The 23037-nt window shown below is 35.8% G+C and overlaps 1 protein-coding gene across 8 annotated transcripts in view; it reads right to left on the reverse strand.

The window, feature by feature from the left end:
- LRFN5 (leucine rich repeat and fibronectin type III domain containing 5) overlaps positions 1 to 23037 on the reverse strand; it is a 290415-nt gene that overhangs the window by 14291 nt on the left and 253087 nt on the right. For all 8 annotated transcript variants that reach the window (XM_055291456.2, XM_055291455.2, XM_063609278.1 and 5 more), the window contains one exon: positions 1952 to 3356. In XM_055291456.2, the coding sequence (XP_055147431.1) occupies positions 1952 to 3336 (1385 nt within the window). In that variant the 5' untranslated portion in view covers positions 3337 to 3356. The remainder of the gene's footprint in view (positions 1 to 1951; positions 3357 to 23037) is intronic.

A 23037-nucleotide genomic window follows, 5' to 3' on the forward strand; every position in this document is an offset into this window, starting at 1 on the left:
CCAGCTACTGGGCAGGCTGAGACAGGAGAATTGCTTGAACCCAGGAGGCAGAAGTTGCAGTGAGCCAAGATCGTGCCACTTCACTCAAGCCTGGGAGACAGAGTGAGACCTTATCTCAAAATAAATAAATAAATAAAAGAGTTTATAGACATTTCTGAATCTACTACATTCTAAAAGTTTCTTGTTGATGTCTATTTTCCTCTGTTCCTTCAGCTGCAACTGAATATGACCTAATTTATAATTAAATAACAGGCATTACTAAGTATTTTGTATACATTAAAATTTAATCTTTACAACTGATCTTAGGAGACAGGCATTATCACTATTTTACAAATAACAAAAAGGGTCAGGGATTCAAGAAATTTCCTCAAGATTAAACAGAATTTTACTTGTCATTGCACGATTAAAATCCTGGAATTTGGAAAATAAAATCTGGCTTATTTCACAGAGCTAATGTTTAAAATATATAGAATATCCAATAGCTACAAAAAAGTGTGGGGTGGGGAGAGGTATTTGTCATTGACAATAGTCCATGGGTTATGTGAAGAGCCTGGTATGACAAGAGCAAATTACTTTAAGTTAATATACGTGTATCATACTCCATGTCCCCATGTATTTAGTGATGAAGGGATATTAGAGACCTTTAGACTAATTTATCCCTTGTAATAATGAGGAATTGAAACTCAGCCAGGTAGTTTCCTGCCCCGGGCTGATCACATGGCTAGCTAGGATAGGTTTAATTTTGCCTACTAGTCCATGCTTTAAAAAGAAAAAATACTCTCATTTCCATACAGGAATGAAAATCAATTATATTGAATAATTCACCTGGGTACATAGGAACTGATCTGATCTGATTTCTGAATATCTTAAACAGAATATATATATATATATATATATAGACATATATATATGGCTTTGAAATAAATATATATATACACACACATACATATATATATACACACACACATATATATATATATACACACATTATATATATATATATATATAATGCAAAGCCGTGGTTTTGCATCATTTCCCAGGGCATAGTAAGTCTCTCACAAGTGAAATTATATGAAAGGGTAAAAATATATCGTTTTAACTGAAAATTGGACAAGATGTGACTATAAATCAGTGAGGCTGAACTTTAGAAAAACATACCAGAAATTCTTTAGTAGGTGCAAATTATTCATCACCATCCTTACTTGGATATTACACAACTAATTCCAGTGATACTTTCACTGCTCAAATTATTTATAAGGTTTCTTTTTGGAACCGTCTTAGAACCAGTACACATGAGACAACACAACCACACACACACACACACACACACACCCCTTAATCACTCAAAGAATCAGTCTCATTATTTTATAGTTACATCCTATTTTTGACCAAAAATGGCAACACCCATCTTGATCACCCACCTTATTCACAAGACTTGACTCCAAATGGCTTTTGCTTGTTTCCAAAATTCAAATTCACCCTCAAAAGACGAAGATTTGCCACCACTGAGGATATTCAAAATAGTATGATGAAGGTTCTAAAGATAATTCCAAAAGTGCTTTGAGCAATGGCAGCATCATTGGGATAATGGTATAGCCTCCCAACGTGGCTTCCTTGAAGGAAAGAACACTCGTGTGGATGTGTAAGTTCTGGTATGTTTTTGAATTTTTATGATAAATCAGTCTTGTTCTCTGATAGTCACATCTCTTAGATGAAGGGGAAAAAAGTAAGTAAGCATAATATTAAATATAAATTGAACTCTCTAAAAAAATACCATTCAAAAGATCTCCCCACTTGTATTACCACCTTTTTCAAAGCTTACACTATGCACTTTAAAATATGGAATTACAACACAGAACAGCACTGCCAATTAAAAAAAAATCAGTAGTAAATTAACAAGTTCTACACTAAGATGCATGGTAAGTATACAAATTTGCTTAATTTTTCTTACCTGTAAACAAGGGTGTCATCATAAGTACCATTGTACTGGATTTGAAACATACGTATTCCAGGGATATTTCTTTGAAAATTAAATTTAAGTAGTGCCGTTGATGATGTAGCTTCTGCCACCACAATTTTATCTTGACTCAATTTAGTATCACCATTACTACTGCTTGTATTAGAACCTGACCTGGTAGAAGTTGAGATATCTGAAGAACCAGGATCAGGCTCATGGATATGGTTTGTACTATTTAGTAAGTGAGGAAGCTTAATTATATGAAGATCCACTATTTGTGTTGCTTCCCCAGCAGGATTGGAAGCAATGCAGGTAAAAGCACCTGTATCCTTTACAGTTGTGATAAGAATGTCAAGTGTTCCGTTATCATACACCAGAGATCTTGTTGCATTGGAAATAAGCTTCCCTTCAGGAGAAATCCAGTGAATTGCAGGCTCAGGGTCTCCCCTGGCTTTGCACCTCAGTGTTGCCCTTTGTCCTTCCAGGACTCTCATCTCATGTGTATGACGAGTAATGAGAGGAGGCTCACACAGAAACTCTTCTTCAGGAATTGACCAAAAGTAGCGGCCAGTTAAAAGTGGAGGAGAAGCACAGGTCTCTAAGTCATCTTCTCTGGACAGACGCCTCAACCACAACAATTCACAATTGCAATGCAAGGGGTTTCCACCAAAACTTAATGCAAAAGTAGATGGGCTTATGATTCCTGAGGTTGCTAGTACCTGAGCTCGCTGAAAGAGAGGGTCAGGTGGTAGCTTCTGCAATTTATTGGAGGTCACATCTAACCGAGTCATCTTGTGCAAATGGGAGAAGGTCCCCTTAGGAATGTTATCAATCATATTGTGATCCAAACTAAGGGTATGCAGGCTAACCATCTTCTCAACAGCATCCCAAGGAATGGTTTCTAGATTATTATAGGACAGATCCAGCTCCTCAAGGGCGAAGACATCATCGAACGCTGTAGAGGAAATTAAAGTCAGCTGATTGTTGTTCAGTATCAAATGATGAAGATTGGAAAGACCACTGAACATATCATTTGTAATTTTAGTCAATCTGTTGCTATTCAAATGCAAAGCCCTCAAATTTCGTAGGTCAGCGAAAGCATGAGGTGTAATAAAACTTATTGTATTCCTGGATAGAGTCAGGTCCACCAAGCTGGTCATATTGGCAAAATCTTTCCTTTTAATATTTGTAACAAAATTGTCTGCCAATCGCAGTTCCACAGTTCTTCTGTCAATGTTTGGTGGAACAAATAAAAGCCCTTTCTTGGCACAAAGGGTTGCAAGATTAGGAGACAAAATCTGACAGACACAACGCTTTGGACAGATCTGAGATTTCACTGCTATGCCAATGAAAAACAGATAAAAAAGAATTTTTTCCATTGTAGATCAGATTTAAGAGCCTGTAACAGAAGACACAAAATAGAATGTTAGCATCCAATGATTTAATTCATATTCATATTCCTACTAGAATAATATTTGTATGCAATCTAGAATAGAGAACTAATTTCACTTGTTTGCTTAACAAGTATTAATATTTATTCTGTAGTAAAGGCTATACACTAGGGATGAATAATATACCATTGATAGTTTCGTGGGATTTAAAATCAAGTAGGAAAGACAAAGCAGTCAAAAGATTATTATAACTCTGCAAATTAAGCATGCCATTTTTTAAGTATGTCCAGGGTACTCCATGGGTGAGCCAAAAGAGATATACAGCCGAGATTGTAGGCCTGGGGGTTCAGGAAAACATACCCTAGACCATGAAGGACATCTTGTTACATAAAGATATTAAAAAAATTAGAGGCATATTTGAAGATTTGTAAGTAGGTCAATTCAATAGACTAAACAGAAACAATAAAAAACAATATTTGTTAGCTTGCAGCATGACCTTTGAAGATAACAAATTCTTGATTAATTTTTTTTCATCTTTACAAACTATCTTGGCATAGATCAACCTTCACTTTTTTTTTTTTTTTTTTTTTTTTGAGATGAGCCTTGCTTTGTTACCCAGGCTGGAGTGCAGTGGCGTGATCTTGGCTCACCGGCAACTTCCACCTCCCGGGTTCAAGCTATTACCTTTCAGCCTCCCTGAGTAGCTAGGATTACAGGCACCCGCCACCACACCCAGCTAAATTTCGTATTTTTAGTAGAGACAGGGTTTGTCATGTTGGGCAGGCTGGTTTCGAACTCCTGACCTCAGGTGATCTGCCCGCCTCAGCCTCCCAAAGTGCTGAGATTACAGGCATGAGCCACTGTGCCCGGCCAATCTTCACATCTTAACTGAAAATACAAAAATCTTATTCTCAAAAATAACAAGGTTGAGTGTTTACCACAATAGCTCCGAGTTCCCTAAATATTAAAATAGTTTATTGGTTATATATGTGGATTTTTAAAGATAATTTCTGGGAAGCAGCCATCAGTGATTTCACTTAACAGTATGTTTGACAAGATATTACATTCTGTTTTCCTTCTTTTAAAATCTTAATGAATGTATATTTATCCAAATTTAATTTTAAATAAACACTTGGACAATTTTCATTTTTCAGTTTGATCTTGAGTATATGCTATTGAAATCAATTCTCAAAAATAAAAATAATAGTATATATTTGATTAAAAGTTCTCATATGTTGCATCAGGTTTTCTTTTTCTCTTTTCTTTCTTTTTTTTTTTTTTTAAACAAAGTTTTTCTCTGTCAGCCAAGCTGGAGGCTGGGGTGCAGTGGTGCGATCACGGCTCACTGCAGTCTCCACCTCCTCATCTCAAATGATCCTTCCACTTCAGCCTTCTGAGTAGATGGGACTACAGATAAGTGCCACCACCCTAGGGTAATTTTTTTTTTTTTTTTTGTAGAGACAGGGATCAAACTCCCAGGCTCAAGCAATCCCCCTGCCTCAGCTTCCCAAAGTGCTGCAAGTACAGGCATGAGCTACCTTACTCAGCCCATTGCATGAAGTTCTAAAAACCATGAATGAAAATAGCTGTAGAAAATCATACATATTTTCAATTTAATATAAATATGAAATCATCCTGGAAATATCATGCCTAATTTTCTAATTAAAGCATATTCTATGACTTTTAATTATTTAATGCCTTTTGTAGGGTAAAAGCCCCTGATAGCAATAACTTAAACATATACTTAGAATGACCCCAGATTGAAGATGCACCTGATGTGTGTCCTGAGCTAGGGAATCCAGGAGTGCCCAATCCGGAGATTCATTCCTTGGTTATGAGAAACATCTGAACCCCCAACCTGTCCAGTGGAACATGGGCTGTACAGAAGATTGATGCCCTGAAATTTGGGTTAAATGGAGGCTGCCAGGTGGAGATCGTTAAGGGGAAGGTGTTAAATGCTATATAAGTTGCAAGCAGTTGTGGTTTTCCTGACCAGCCTGCCACCACTGGACTGTGCATAAGGCAGAGATGCAGTCCAGCTTGAGACCACTGGACTCTTCCCTGTGTGTAATCCCCCAATCAAACCCCATATCTCACTTGCTGGCTCTGGGTCTCTTCTTCCGCCTCTTGAACCTGGATCCTTCCCTACTGAGGTTAAGAGGTGTCCAGCACAACACCTATTTGATGCCATATGAAATGTTGATCTCGTTAATAAAAATGATCATTATCAACAAATAAAGATAGAATCTTCTGTTCATTCCTAACTGGTATTAAACTAGCCTTTCCAAAATAAGCATTAACAAATAAAATTACAAAAATATTTTTTAAAATTACAAAAATATATAAAACAACAAGTTTTAGACATTGGAAATGAATAAATACAGAACTGTGATCCTTGAGATAGTGAGTTAAAAATTAATTCTATAATTATCCCTGGAGACATCTTCCAAATCGCAGCGCAAGAAGGGGAAACAAGGCAAAGTATGAACAGTCTTGTTAAACTGAAAAGACAAAGATTGGAGAGCAGAGAGTCTCAGGTGGCTTGAATTTGTGGGGCAGTGTACTAGCAAAAAGAGAGGTATTGAAGAAGAGCTCTGCTAATCTATGTAAGTGGAGGCAGGGTAATAGGTACAAACTATGCTGTAATACTGATAAAAAGGGATGAAAGGAAAGGGGACAAAAATCCAGTGACCTGTGGAACGATGTTAAGAAGTCAAACATATACGAAATTGCAGTATCAGAAGAATGCTGTTACGCAGAAATATATTTAAAGAAATAAAAGCAAACAATTTGTTGAATGTTATTAAAAAAACTATAAATCCAAGCTCAACACAATGAAACCATACCAAGACACATCATCGTCAAATTGCTGATAACCAGAGGAAAAATAATCTTAAATGTAGGCACAGAAATAAGATGGATTACAATAAGGTAAGGGAAACAAAATAAAAGTAACTGCTGACTCCTCACTGACTTCTCATCGTAAATAAAGTGAGATGGAAGATAATGAAAAACATCTTTAAAGTGCTCCATGAAGAAAGGAAAACCTAGCAACCTAGGTAGGATTATACTTTTATAAAAGATGAAAACAAGGTAAGAAATTTTAAGAGAAACAGTTTCTTCACCAGCAAACGTGGACTTGTACGAAAATGTAAAGGATAGTGTCTTTAGGTTGAAGGAAAATTATACATGATGGAAGAAACTTGAAACTTTATAAATGGCTAAAGAACAACAGAAATGATACATCTGTAGATATGTATGCAATATTTTTGTTGCGTTTTAATGTGTTTATAAATAGTATTTCAGGAATATAGAAAGCAATAAGAAATCACCACTGTCACCCTAAACCAACAAAATAAGCTGGATAAGCTACAAATCATATTTATAAAAATAGTAACATTATAAGCTTTCGAATACAAAGAAACTTACAGAATCTAACTTCCAGAGGTGACAGTCCTTGATAAAAGGGGGGAAATGGCCAGGGATGGCAGCTCACGCCTGTAATCCCAGCATTTTGGGAAGCCAAGGGGCGGGGGGGGGGGGGGGCAGCTCATGAGGTCAAGAGTTCGAGACCATCCTGGCCAATATGGTGAAACCCCGTCTCTACTAAAAATATAAAAATTAGCCAGGCGTGGTGGCGAACACCGGTAGTCCCAGTTACTGGGGAGGCTGAGGCAGGAGAATGGCGTGAACCCTGGAGGCAGAGTTTGCAGTGAGCAGAGATTGTGCCATTACACTCCAGCCTGGGTCATAGAGAGAGACTCTGTCTCAAAAAAAAAAAAAAAAAAAGAAAAAGAAAAAAAGAGGAAATACATAGCTGTTGCTATACTTCCCCCACAAACAAAAAAGAAACTGTCACATCCTATCTGACATAACTTGGGATAAAACGAATCCTGCCTACATTTTACTAAACTTTTAAGAATGCAGTTGTGGTTGGATATAACAAAACAGAATTCACAAAAGCCCCAATAGCAGCAGTGAGAAAATATTAACACCTACCTCATTCTCATTACCTTCATTGAGTAACAGGAATATTATCTTAAAAATATGAGAATAGAAAGAGGGTAGAGATAATTTCTCTCAGATACACCTTATTTTCAGATGAGAAAAAAATTGAGGAAGGACAGGAAAATTGAAAGAAATATTTCAGGCAAACCTGCTTTTCAGCTTGGAAAGAATGGGAAAGATGCAGAGGAACTGGAAGAAAAATACAGTCCCTCAGGGATTTCAGCTATCAGGACTGACTGAGGGGTGGAGAGCTCAGTCTCCTTCATCTCCATACAAATACTTCTGATTTTAACCACAAAATGCCTACGGTGACATTGGGCAGCTGAAAAATGCTTCCTAGAGGATATTTCCACCTTCGTAGACTATGGGGTAGCTGCAGCCAAAAGAAAAAAACAAATGCTAGGGGTGAGATTTCAGATCAAAAAATTCTCCTAGGCCACCAAGAAATCTAGCCCCAGAGCTATAAAGCAGGGTGGTGAGACCTCCAGAAATCTGGAGATCAAAAGATTCATCTGTAAAATAGAGATAGGTATCCAAAACCGCTATAGGGCACGGATCTCAGGTCTTACTAAATAGGAAATTCCCAAACATGTAAGAATGCACATAAAAACTTGAAGAAGCAAGAAAAAGTGACGAACATTAAAAAGGAAGTGATTAATAGAAGCAGATCCAGAGACACCCCAGATATTACAATTGCCACAGGGAGCATAAAATTACTATAATAAAAATTCTAACGTGTCTACAGGAAAAGATGGATATCATGCATGATTTGATGGGAAATTTTAGCAGATATGTGAAAAACAATTTTTAAATGTATATGATCTAAAATATAACAATATCTTCGTAACAGAAGATTGGGCACAGCAGAAGAAAGTATAAATGTAATGGAAGATAAATTAATAGAAAAAACCTAAATTCAGATTTTAAAAACCTGAAAGAACAGAACAAAAAGTATTAGATGTTAGGGAAAAGTATTTGAATGATTAATATTATCAGAATCTTAATCTCTCTCAGAAAGAAAGGGAGAACGGGGCAGAATAAATAGTAGAAGTAAAAATATCTGAAAAGATTCCAGAGTTGATGACACTGATAATAAAAAAAGACCAATGCAGCGGATAAGCACATGGACACAAACGAACAAATGGCTGAAAACTAAATATAAAGGTAAAAATTTATTAAAAGAGGCAGAGAAAAAGGTACTGCATATTTGCAGAATAACTGTATAATTTACAACTGAATTATCATAATTAAGGTCAAAAGAAAATGAAATAATATATTCAAAATTTATAAAGAAAAAAGGAAAAAATCCTATACTCTAGAATTTTATATCCAATAAAAGTATCCTGCAAAATGCATAAAAAGGTATTCACAGCTAGGCAAAATCTAAGAAAAATTTATCTCAGATATTCTGTGCAAGACATAACAGCAGCAGTTCACAAGTATAGAAGGAAAAGATAAATAATGAACACACTGGGAAAATTGAAAATCATTGCCAAGGTAGTAGACTTAATCCTAAACTATATCAAAAACTTCAACATGAATGGGATGTAAAAGTTAAAGGCAAAGGTTTTTACCCTGCCTAAAATACAGGCCATCCATGAAGCATTTAGAAAAATACACGTTGAAAATAAAGATATAAACAACTAAAAGTCAAAGGCTGAAAAAGATATGTCATTAAAACACTGAACATATAAAGCTGATGTGGCTACAGATTAGAAAAAGGCAAACAGTATATGAGAGATAAATACGGGCATTTTGTAGAGAAAAAGGATCAATTCATCAAGAAACCACGAAAACACTGAATACACATGGACTCAGCAACAGATCTTCAAAATACATGAAATGACACATGACAGAAAAAAAGGAATTTTTAAAAAATCCCCAGTTACAATTGGAGATACGAACTCTTCTCCTTCACTATTAATTGATATAATAAGCTGACAAAAAAGAGAGAGCAGTAGCTATAAAAGATTTACACAGCACTATCAACCAACGTCACCTAATTTATAATTATAAAATGCAACTTCAATAAACGGAGAATACACATTCTTTCTAGATTCTCATGGAACTTTAGCAAGACTATTATATCGAAATGAAATTAAAATTAAATTAAATTAATTAAATGAAATTAATTTAATTGAAATTAAAGTATAACAATTTATGGTATAAAAATAGTGTATTTGAATTGTTATGGTAATTCAGACTAAATATATTATTAGAAAGAAAACATGGTTTAAAATCAGTTATCTAAGCTTGATACCTAAGAAGCTAGAAAATAAATATAAAAGAGAGTAAATAGAGGAACTGAAACTATTAAAATGAGCAGAAATTTATAAAATAGAAATCAGACCAAAAAATAGAAAAAATACATAAAGTCAAAAGCTGTTTTTTAGAAAAGATTGAGGGCCAGGCGCTGTGGCTCACGCCTGTAATGCCAGCACTTTGGGAGGCCAAGGCAGGTAGATCACGAGGTCAGGAGATCGAGACCATCCTGGCTATTACAGTGAAACCCCGTCTCTACTAAAAATACAAAAAATTATCCGGGCATGATGGCGGGTGCCTGTAGTCCCAGCTACTGGGGAGGCTGAGGCAGGAGAATGTCGTGAACCTGGGAGGCGGAGCTTGCAGTGAGCCGAGATTAGATCTTGCCACTGCACTCCAGCCTGGGCAACAGAGTGAGACTCTGTCAAAAAAAAAAAAAAAAAAGGAAAAATTGATCCCTGCAAGATAATTAAGAAAAAATGAGAGAAACCAAAAATTGCCAATGAGAAGAATAAGAAAATACAAAATCCCCTGTCATGCCAATACATATATTCAATAACTTAGATGAAATGGACAAATTCATTGAAAAACACAAATTACCAAACTACTAATAGAAGAAAATGTATAGACAACAAGATACATAGAAGATGTAAACAATATCACATTTGTTAAGGAAATTGAATTTGAAATCAAAATCCTCTCATAAAGGTAATTCCAGATCAAGGTGGAGATCTGTATGTCCACATATCTATCATAATATAAATATAGAGTACATGATCAGTTATGTATACAGTTTAAACATGTAACACATAATTTTATATATAACAATATAAATACGCATATATAGAAAGAGAGAGAGAAAAATAGAAAGAAGGAAGACAAGGAGAAGATGAGGAAAGCAAATGTGGTATTTGTGCGTATTTGGGAATCCGGGTAAAGGGTATACAGAAATTCTTCATGCTATTCTTGCCACTTTTTAGTAATTCTGAGTAGGTGATTAAATTTTTTTTAAAAAAAGGAAATAATGATTTTTCATTATGTTTCTAAATATTTGCTCCAAAGGAAGAATAATATATAAAAGGGCACATTATCTGTAGTTAAAACTTAATCATATTTTAGGAACATAAATCTTCTTAACTTTGTCATATATGTTCAAAGAGGTGATTCTATTGCAACTTAAATTATATTTCCTATTTCATAGCTTGATTTACTTTTTATCATCAGGCAACATATATACAGATACGGTAATTTAGAAAGTAAGAGTAAGTGTAGAATAAAATCTGGACTACTCCCTTAAGTCTATGTTCTGTTTGAGACCTCTAAGTAATGAAAAAAAAATCACATAAATTGTAATTAATGACTTTTTCCAAGTTATTTGGACAAGATGAAGATTTTAAAGTTTATTAAGAAATATGAGGTAAGATCTCACGTAAAGAAGCATAGTTTTCATTTCCTACAAGTTCACAAACTGATCCTTGACATATTTATTATATTAATACATAACCACTTTTAAAAAATCAATGTAAATGGAAAGTCAGAACAGCTTTCATGCTTTTCTGGAATTAATAATTTAAAAATTCATAAATACGAAACATACTATCTATGTTTTTAATCTAGTTAAGTAAAGCCATTTCAAGCACGATCTGTCTATTTCTCCAAATAATTAAATGTAAGCAACCCAGACAGGTTTTTGTTAAATATTTGATTGGAATTGTAACTCAGCAAATAGTGATGCAGTTGCAGCTCTTTAGATAATATTTACATGTCTCTTTATTATATGTTATTTGAAGCAAATTCTGTTCAGACAAAGAAGAGTCTATTACACACAAACTGAAAAATGATTTTCCATTACTACATACATCTTTCTGTCATGGCTATTACATAACATATGCTCAAGAGTATCAGTACTTATTTGGGAACCAGGATGAAATATAAAAGCAAATTTAGATTTTACAACTAACTGATTGTAAAGCCTATTCTCTGCAGAAACCAATATGGTAGCAATTTATAAGTCGAGTTAAAGGAAAGTTATTGGGCTCCTCCATAGCTACCTTGCCATCATTCAGTAAAACGCTATTAATTCAATTAGTGCCCCTTTGTCTCAACTAATGTCTGGGGACAAATGTTAATGTCTGTTGATATTGATGAGTTTTTGCAGGATGTGTTAAATGGCTACAGTATTGTAAAGGATATTTTATAATATAGCTTAGAAACTGAAATGCCTTTAATAGTTTTATTTCAAATATTTTAGGTTTTCTGTCTAACTTTTTTTCTAGAGAGACTATAAATGCTAACATTTTAACTGCATTCTCCAATAAAATACATACTAATAATATTATTGAGCCTCTAAAATTCAGGCCTCAAAATATGATATATATAACCTGGAACAATTACATTTTGGGATTTGATTATAACAGTCACTAGTAATATGGCTAAGTACATTGAATGTAATAAATTCTTAAAATTCACCCATGCATCAATTTATTTATCCTTTCATTAACATTTTCAGGAAGATGTGTTTAGCAACTGCAACATACACAAGGTGCATTGCTGGAATCTATCCAAACTTAGAGAGTTAGGATCTGTGTAAAACAGGTATATAAACAAAATAGATGGCCAACTATGAAAATGTTGACTTATTATATTTTGATATTTAAATTTGCATAGTCCTCATGGGTTTCTGAGTTCTTAATATAGTATCCTGTAATTTTTGTTCTCAACATGTGCGTGCGTGTATATATATACACAAACACACGTATTTTTACCATGAAATAAATTTACATAAACATTATTTACATAAAGTAACTACAGATAAGACAGCAATTACTTACACAAAACAAATAATTCTAAAAATAATAATTATCATTTATTGAAGATAGGTAAACACAAAGTAATAATTTCTTTATAGATGAGGAAATAAAATTTGTCATGATCATGCCTTCTCTAACTTGTGCCTTCTCTAACTTGTAGATATGCAAATATTCCAGATATTCATTGCTTTCTAAAACTGAAGTGAAGGCTGCATAAAAAGATGTTTTATGTCATTTTAAAAATTTATTAGCAGGGCATAGTATTCTGCACCCGTAATCCCAGGTACTCAGGAGCCTGAAGCTGCTGAGCTTGTGCAACTATATTGCACAACTGCATACAGTTAATTTATTCCCATTGTAGATGATAAAATTGAATTTAGGAAATGTAAGCGATACTCTCACAGTCGTATAGAAAGTAAACAAAAGGTAGTTTTAAGAGAGAGAGAGAGAGAGAGAGATCTATTTCCCAAAGCCATGTTCTTCCTAGTATGTTAGATTGCTAGTGGCAAATATTATTTATATTGTGTTTTTCTGATTATGTAGCACTTTCATATAAAGGATTTTTAATTCTCACATTGTAAACAATGATAGTTTACATTCATCGTGTCATTTACTCGTTTATTTTCTTTGTCGCTCTTTACAATTAAATTACATTTTAAAGGTGCTAGCAGATTATTGTGGCTGTTAACCAAAAAGTGATTTCGAAGAGTGTCTCAATTGATAGAGGTTTATTTAGCCAAAGTTTGTGGATGCTTCGGGTAAAAACACAAGGCATAGGAGCATCTGTATTGTGCACTTTTCCCAAGAGGGTTTTGGAAACTTCAGTATTTAAAGGAGAAAGAGCAAGCAGGAAGGATAAAAGAGAGGGCAGGTAGGTAGTAGGGCAAACGGTCACATTCTTGTGAGACTCTGATTAGTGATCAATAAACCTGTATTTTACAGGTGAAAGGGAGTAAAAGAAAAAGACAATTGGCCGGGCGCAGTGGCTCACGCCTGTAATCCCAGCACTTTGGGAGGCCGAGGCGGGTGGATCACGAGGTCAGGAGATTGAGACCATCCTGGCTAACATGGAGAAACCCCGTCTCTATCAAAAATACAAAAAAAAAAAAAAAAAAATAGCCAGGCGTGGTGGCGGGCGCCTGTAGTCCCAGCTACTTGGGAGGCTGAGGCAGGAGAATGGCGTGAACACGGGAGGCGGAGCTCGCAGTGAGCCGAGATCGCGCCACTGCACTCCAGCCTGGGCCACAGAGCGAGACTCCGTCTCAAAAAAAAAAAAAAAGAAAGAAAAAGACAATTATGCATTCTTCTGGTGCTCAGTGTATCTACATTTTACATAAAATATAGGAAACATGAACAAATAGAATAGAGAAAAAGTCAATTACGCATTCTTCTCTGGGTAGGTGGAGAAATGACTTCTGGTCTGCTCTTGTCCTGCGAAGATAAGCTAGTAATTGACATAGTCAGGATGAGATTAAACACAACTTGGATTTAGTGCTAGGTTACAGTGGGGGTATCTCCCTTACATGTATACATATGTATCTTTCAGGTTATATATGTATCCTGAAAGATTTAGGAGCTTACAGGGAATTTCCTCATGAGCAATTTGTGACGGAGGCCAGTTGGGTAAATACGTGGCCTATAGTGGGAACCTGATTTATGTATGAAGTCAGGACACAGGGTTGTGAAATAACAACTCTCTTTTGGGGAACAGAAGGAAGACAGTATTACATGACTCAGTTTCCAACCTTAACTTTCCCTTTGGCATTGTGAGTTTGGGATCCTAAAGACTCTATTTTCTTTCACACAGTAAAGACATCAGAACAACTTGGAAGGCAACCAAAATGACACACTTAACTACAGTCATTCATTTTTCTTCGGTAAGTGAAAACATGACTGAAGTCACCCAAATATTTTAATTCAGAATGCTAAGTTTTCTTTTAAGTGTATAAATTCCACCTCATACAAGAGAGAGTGACTTCTCTATGCAAAGAAAACTCAGTATTCTTTAATTGGTATGGCTTGAGTTGTCACCTATCTTGCCTACTCAGAAATCTCCCTACAGAGACTCTATGTGATATTGGGAACACATGGAACCTACCAGTAAATACTGCTAGGAACTGTGAAGGTAAATGTGTTCTTTCTTGCAGAAAATTGCTTGGGGAGAAAAAGCAGCCTAGAAAAGGCTAGTGCTAAGAGGCTGTGAAGATTCCCTGCAGTGCTGGAACAACAGGAGTTTGGCGTTGAGTCAGCTGGCGCAGGTGGCAATGGTTCCCTGAAATGAATTTTTGTTGATCATGAGCATTTCCTATGCATGTGCAGAAATAAGTGGGAAATATTTGGGATAGGGGAGTGATGTGTGTAGAAAAGAGGGAGATAATTCATATATAAAACTTCAATTAATTAAAACAGTAGTACCTCCAGGAGATAAGTACAATTAATCTGGGGAGTAGATGGTTATTTGATGATATTGTTTGACTTTGTCCCCACCCAAATCTCATCTCAATTTCTAGTTCCTACAATCCCTATGTGTCATGGGAGGAACCCAGTGGGGGGTAACTGAATCATAGGGGTGCTTACCCTCATGCTGTTCTTGTGACAGTGAGTGAGTTCTCATGAGAGCTGCTGATTTTATAAGGGGCTTTTTCTCCTTTTGCTCAGCACTTCTTGATGCCACCATGTGAAGAAGGACATGTTTGCTTCTCCTTTCACAATGATTTAAGTTCCCTGAGGCCTTCCCAGCCCTGCTAAACTGTCAGTCAATTTTTTTTTTTTTTTTTTTTTTTTTTTTGAGACGGAGTCTTGCTCTGTCACCCAGGCTGGAGTGCAGTGGCGCAATCTTGGCTCACTGCAAGCTCCGCCTCCCGGGTTCACGCCATTCTCCTGCCTCAGCCTCTCCGAGTAGCTGGGACTACAGGCGCCCGCCACCACGCCCGGCTAATTTTTTTTTGTATTTTTTAGTAGAGACGGGGTTTCACCGTGGTCTTGATCTCCTGACCTCGTGATCCGCCCGCCTCGGCCTCCCAAAGTGCTGGGATTACAAGCGTGAGCCACCGCGCCCGGCCAACTGTCAGTCAATTAAACCTCTTTTCTTTATAAATTACCCAATCTTGGGTATGTCTTTATTAGCAGTGTGAGAATTGACTAATATATTCATTTAGATAAATAATTTGATGATCCACTTTGTTTGTGAAAGGTACATTCCCCAGGGCATTGCTTTTGTAGGTACAATAAAACAAGCATAGCCAAATTCCTCTACTTGATAAATTAAAGTGCATTATGATGAAGAGGAGAAAGGACCCAAGAAAGTATAGCAAAGAACAATATTCTATATAAAATGTGGGTAGGCATGTGGCTTCAGATAAATAAGCAGAGTTGTTACCTTTCAGTTACAGAGTATATTGTTGCTGTGATATTGCCCTGTTGCTCCCTATCGATGTCAAACCTGAAGATGTTTGCCTCAATGTATCTGTGCTTTTTGGAAAGCATCAGAGTAAAAAGATCTTGAGTTCTACATCATTGATGAATGAGGAATCTGAATCTCAGTGAAGGCCAGAAAACATTAGGTATCTAAGATTCCAACCTGAATTTAATGCCCCAGTTGTCTTTCTACTGCATCTCATTGCAGGATAATTAGGCTTCAACGGTCACAGGAATTAGGAAAGGTTCACACATTGAACACTGCCACAAATGTGAAATGCAATGAAATCATCATGCTGCTACCTCAGCACAGTAGATGACCCCTGTTTCTTCCAATATAGCAGCCTCTTTCCCGGAATTCACGTTGATATATGACAACTTGAAAGGACATAAAAAAGGTTATAATACAAATTTGAATGCTATTAACTGGTGTTTCAAATCTAATAAATGATTTATTACTTTATCCAGTTTTTCCTTGAAATTCTGAAGGGGGAATCTCTGAGCCATAGAGATGTCAGACTATCCACTGTATTTCAGTTTCCCTAGGGTATTTAACATTTCTTGTAACTGTAGTCCCTGTGGTTATATTGGCTCTGTTGTGCTGTTGCCATAGCAATTAAAGAAACACAGTAGTAAAGCAATGCAGAAAGAATGATCACCAGTATGGAGATGCTGTATGACAGAATTCAGGCATCTAGAAATATGGAAAATTCTTCAGGAAATAATTTCTCTTCATATTATTGTGGGCTTTGAGGTAGCCTAGTTATCTCTATCAGAAAATAAAATCGAATAGCCGAGTCTCTGTGAACATGAAAAATGGGAGAAGAAAGGCATACACACATACAGAAGGAAGCAAAGTGAATTTACTGAGGGTATAAATACTAAGTATGTGTGCGGGTGGAAAGTTCCGGCAGTACTCCTACAGAAATATTTTGACAAACTAACACCATATGGAAGATTTTATATCACTGAATGCAATGTCTCTCTCTCTCTCTCCCCTTCTCTCTCTCTCTCTCTGTCTCTATCTCTCTCCCTCTTCTGTCTTAGGAAAATGGAGGGTTAAGAATATTTAGTACATTTTATTGTATTTGGGGAAGTGCACTCTGCTCTTCTACCCCTAAAGAAAAATTTAAGAAAGCTCCACATTAATTGTGTTTCTGTGATTCGAGTTCGTGTTTCCTTCAAATCCTGCACTATGCCTGAAAATAGGATCAAGATGCAGTTTTATCCACCAATTGTAAATATAAACTGTTTAACAAAATTCTTGGCCCAGGACAGACTCTCCATAAGCAGCAGCAGCAGCAGTCATTACTGCAACAGTGCAGTAGGCAAGAACAGTAACAAAGTGGAAACAGCCTATTACCAATTTTAGGGTGAACAATGCTACATCAACTCAGTGAATTTTAAATGAAGCCATTGAAATGTTTATGACTCATAAAGAAGTGGAATTTAGAGAAAAGTTTAGTGAAAAAACAGAATAAACTATCATATATACTTTTGTGTATGCAAATCTATACACGTATCTGTGTGCACACATATGTGCCTGTGTTATGTGTTTATGAGAAAGTACTAGTTGCGTTTCTGATATCCACTTGTCCCTTCTTTAGAAGAAGAACCTAATTTTTACCCATTGCATTGCCCAGAATGAAGTTTGTTTTGTAGATTGTGCCTTCCAATGATACATAAGCGAAAATGTTGAGAACTCCAGAGCAAGCTGCTTACACGGAGATAACGGAGATGCGATCTACCACTTATCCTGTGCTGTTTGCCTGCTTTCGAATTACAGTTCGAATATAATGTGTGGAAACCTAGCACCAAACTGGGCCATTAAGGTAAGCTTGAAGATGAGAGTCATGAGCAAGGATGATAAGGACTCATTCCTAATTGCCTTGAATCTGCTCTACAAGCCCTGGATTGCTCTCTAACATGCTTAAACTACTACTATTTTGAAAAGTCTGTTATTTATAGCCAAACTGATTTCAATTGGTTGCAGTGTGATTTTAAATCATTAAAGCATCAAATATGAATAGGCTAAAATGATTAGAAAAAAACACAGCACGCATTCAAGTCTGTATGTCTGTAGATACTTTAGATACTTTTTGTGTGTAGCTATTTTCTGTAAATTTTTCAAAAAGTTAAAAGTAACTTGGGTTCTTTTAATATTAAATCATCCACATTAGTGATTAGTCATAGCCATAATAGTTACCTGCTAATTGAGAAGTTTTTGACAGGTATAGCTGTAGCAAAATTACTAGAAACAAATATTATATGATGATTAAAGTGAATAAACACATTTAGCCTACATCTGTCACCTATCAGCAGGCAGGCACTGTTCATTCAGTCTCTGAAGCATTTCTTGATAGTAAGTTAGATAGGAGAGATTATTATTTCAAACTAGCTAAAGAAATTGTGATTTAAAAAAAGCCATTGAGCCCACATTCCCTAACTATAAGAATGTAAAATAATAATTAAAAAAAGCTTTCCAACATGGTTATTGGTTAAATATGTGGAGTAAGTACAAGTGTTGGCTAATGTCCTCAACTTTAGCTTGTGTAAAAGAGCAGATAGAGTAATATTAATTAGAATGTAGTAAAAAAAAGTTGGAATGTGATAAGAGATAATAAATTAATTGGGGTAATCTATTTTTGAACGTAACTTTCTGGTTTAAATCAGGGTGGGAGAGATGTTGAAATAAACAGGATACTGTGAGTAGAAAACATTGGAGGATATAATGGATAGATATGGCTGCTTTGCAAACAATAAGTATGTGCTATTTGAAATTTCTTGACAGCACCCTATTGTATAAATTTGGGATTTTTTTTTTTTTTTCCTGAACAGAGTTTTGCTCTTGTTGCCTAGGATGGAGTGCAGTGGTGAAATCTTGGCTCACTACAACCTCCGCCTCCCAGGTTCAAGAAATTATCCTGACTCAGACTCCCTAATAGCTGGGATTACAGGTGCCCACCACCATGCCCAACTAATTTTTGTATTTTTTAGTAGAGATGGGGTTTCACCATGTTGTCCGGTCTAGGCCTGAACTCCTGACCTCAGGTCATCTACCTGCCTCGGCCTCCCAAGTTGCTGGACTTACATGAGCCAGTGTGCCTGGCCTAAATCTGGGAGTATTTTGTACTGTTACTTGTTATTATACAAAATAATAATTACTTTTGATTTGATGATTATTTTTAATTTTTCAATTGGCAAGGCTATTGACGCAAGCATTTTTTTTAATGAGATAAATCTAGTATCTACTTTTGTCCCTAGGATTTTAAAAATAGAATTGGATGATTTTTAAATAAGACCCCATCTCTCATTTTTTTCTAGTTTTTAAAAGCACTTATTTCTAGCTGAGAATATCAAGGCCTAAATATTTATCAGATATGACTGGAGTTTTTCAAACCTTAAAAACTGACATATGCAACCTAAATATGTACTGATAATCTAGTATTTAGATGAATTATAATATACCTGGTCAGTTGTAATATAACACAGTCATAAAAAATTTTTGAGAGTTAAAAATAATCATAAAACATGTGCTACAATGTATGTTGGCATAATTCTAAAATGTCCCTGTTATTGCTACTCCCTGGTGTATACACTTTTGTGTAATCTTATTCCATTGAGTGTAGTTAAAAGCTACAACTTCTAATCAATATTAAATGTCAGTTAAAAAAGGCAGTTTATGTATGTATGTACAACTCCCAATTAATTGACTTTGAGTTAATAAAAAGAGAGTTATTGATATGGTTTGGCTCTGTGCCCCCACTCAAATATTACCTTGAATTGTAATAATCCCCACATGTTGTGGGATAGACCCATTGGGGGTGGATTTTCCCCATGCTGTTTTCATGATAGTGAATAAGTCTCATGAAATCTGATGGTTTTATAAAGGGGAGTTCCCCTGCACATGCTTTCTTGCCTACTGCCATGTAAGACATGGCTTTGCTCCTCATTTACCTTCTGCCGTGATTATCAGGCCTCCCTAGCCATGTGGAACTGTGAGTCAATTAAATCTCTTTCCTTAAATTACCCAATCTGGAGTATATCTTTATCAGCAGCAGGAAAACAGATTAATACAGTTATTTTGAGGGATGTCATACTGGGCAAACCATTTGAAGGAAGGTATTTTTCCTGAAGTTAGAGACTCCAAACAGCAGATTCCCTCTCTTAATTGCTGGCTTTGAGAAATCAAACTGTCATAATTCTACAGCAGTGAGAAAATGAATTTTACCAACAACCTGAAGGAGCTTGGAAGTGAGTTCTTCCCTAGTTAAGCCTCCAAATGAAAACTCAACCAGGCCAATACATTTATCATAGCCTTGAACAGAAGACCCAGCTAAGATGTGTTTAGATTCCTACTCCATGACACCTGCAGATAATACATGTGTACTGTTCTAAGCCCTCAGTCTTTATTAATTTCACAGCCATAGTAAACTAATAAAAAATATTTAGATTAAAAATTGAGCTAAAAGTCAAATGTGCACCATGGTCACAATTATTGATATGGTTTGGCTGTGTCCCCACCCAAATCACATGTTGAATTGTAGCTCCCACAATTCCCATGTGTCATGGAAGGGACCCAGTGTGAGATAACTGAATCATGGGGGTGGGTCTTTCTCTTGCCGTTCTCATGATAGTGAATACATCTCACAAGATCGGATGGTTTTATAAGGGGGAGTTTCCCTGCACAAGCTCTCTTGTCTGCCACCATGTAAGATGTGCCTTTAGCCTTCCAACATGATTGTGAGGCCTCCCCAGCCATGTGGAACTGTGAGTCCATTAAACCTCTTTTTCTTTATAAATTATCTAGTCTTGGGTACATCTTTATCAGCAGCATGAAAACAGACTAATACAACTATACAAAAAACTAAAACTAAAATAGTACTTGATATAATTTTTATTTCAACAATGCCAGGCTAGATAATTTGGATACCTCTTTAAGCTGAATGAAATACTAAAAAAAAACCTCTTTATAAAAAAAAGCTGCATAAAGTTAACACGAGGAGGAGTAGCAGATTGACATTTAGGAAACATAAGATGCCACAGAGGTAAACCTACTTCTTAAAGACAATTTTGTTCTGAGAGCTTTTTCTGATCATGAAAATAGAGACTTGTTAACAGACCTGTGGTGTTGTACAGGTGCTCAGGAGACATGCAAACAGTGTTTTCCTTTCAGCAGTGTTATTTGTGATAATGTCAAACTGGAAACAACCAAGTTGCCCACTCAGAGTAGAATAGAAATATAAATTGGAGAGAACAAGAAAATACTATAAAGCAGTGGAAATGAATAGCTGCCACTCCAGCAGTAACATGTTGCTTATAAGCATAATGTTGACAAAAGAAAGACACAAATTAGTGAATATTCTGGGTTTTATTTATATATAAATTTCAAAACCAAGGACATATTTAAATGGTGATAGAATCATAACTAAAAGCAAATTGTGGTTAACATAAATGTGTGAATTATGTTTATTTGACAGTGAATGGAGGAAATGTAGTTTCCATGGGACATATGGGATTTGAAGGTAATGGCATGTTCAGTTTCTACACCAAAAAGCAGGCTGCCTGGCAGTCATTTTATAATTACTCATTGTACTACACATGTGTGTTTTATGCACTTTTCAGTGTGAATAATGCGTTTCACAAAAATGTTTTAAATGGCTTAAAATACTGAAAAGTATTCAATGTGTCCTGAGACTAGTAATGGCCTCTATTCAAAAGCTTCTCCTCATTTTGGCAAATTAGATACTGCCAACGCAGTGGAAGGAGTCAGGGAGCAAAGAGATGTCTTCTAAAGACATTTCATGGCCTACATTCCATTCGTACCATGCATCAGTAGGTAGTGGATAGTTGGAGAACAGGGACTCATGTTTATGTGCCCTCTGGAGAAGGCAAATTTTAAGCACTTATTCAGGATTTTTTAGATAAGTAAATGACTACTAACACTATTATCACTAATAAAATTAGAACTAGAAATAGTCTGGCTACCACTGTGTATTCAATTGGTTTCTTTGTGTTGGTGCTAAGCTTGAAGGAGCATGATAATTAAAATACTACTCAATACGGTAACTTTTTGTCCTAAAGTTCTAGTTCCATTACATATTCCATTGTTCATTCTTCCCACTGGCCAAATATTTAGAACCTTGTCATCTGCTATTCAATAGGTAGTCAAAATCTAAATAAAATACAAAAAAAGGAAAGAAAAGTTAATTTTTATGAGCTTTTGAAGGCCTATGTCTTGGAGAAAGCTTTTTTACTGTATTGCATCCCAACTAGTTTGCTGCTGCTCTTTGTTTGATTTTCTCTGTCATAGAGGAGGGTGATTAAAAAATTGTGACCTGGAGAAAAAAGTACAAAAACAAAAACAGACATATGGATAGCAACTCTATGGTGAATATAAGTGAAATATATTTATAAATATAAAGTGAAAACATTTATGCTTTCTAGGAGTCAAGAGATCTGTCCTACACTTTCTATCTGATTTCCTGGAAGATCCCTCCCCTAAAAAAGTTCTTTTTGCAATTATGGCAAACAGAGACAAAGAAGAAATGAAAAAAATATTCCCAGTTAGCATAAGACAAAGAGGGAGGATATGAGGGAAGGTAGCAAGGAAGTGAGAAAATGTGAGCAAGGAAGTGAGAAAAGGTGAGAAGTGACAAAAAATAAAAAGTCTGAATGAGGAGATTTTTTCAGCCAATTCTTCACTGAACAAAATGGCAGAGATCTGATGGCGACAAAATACATAAGGAGAATGTAATATGGAGATCTGCTGTGAACTGAGAATCAGCTGGGATGACGTACACATTAAGCATCAACACCAGTGTAAACTCACATTTAATACATGCCACCCATCCTAACCAAAACACAACTTAATTGGCAGTCTGGTAAAACGAGTGGGAAGAATTAAAAATCAGGTGAAAATAAGTTGAAATATAGAGATTTGCTTTCTGTAAAACATAAATCTCTTTTCATAAGCCAGAGATTTGGATTAAAACCAGGGCACTAGGATTTTCACCATGTGCACGCATGCACACACACATACCCCTCCACACACACACACAGATGTGTGCATATGTGTAATACACCAACTAACATTTAACATGACCCTCTTATGTAGGTATTATAATAGCTTTAAAATATAGGTTCCAAGGGTCTAAGTAAATCATCAAGAGTCAAAGAACTATTAAAAATC

The sequence above is a fragment of the Symphalangus syndactylus genome, chromosome 9 (genome assembly GCF_028878055.3).
Source record: "Symphalangus syndactylus isolate Jambi chromosome 9, NHGRI_mSymSyn1-v2.1_pri, whole genome shotgun sequence".
NCBI classification, from domain to species: Eukaryota; Metazoa; Chordata; class Mammalia; order Primates; family Hylobatidae; genus Symphalangus; species Symphalangus syndactylus.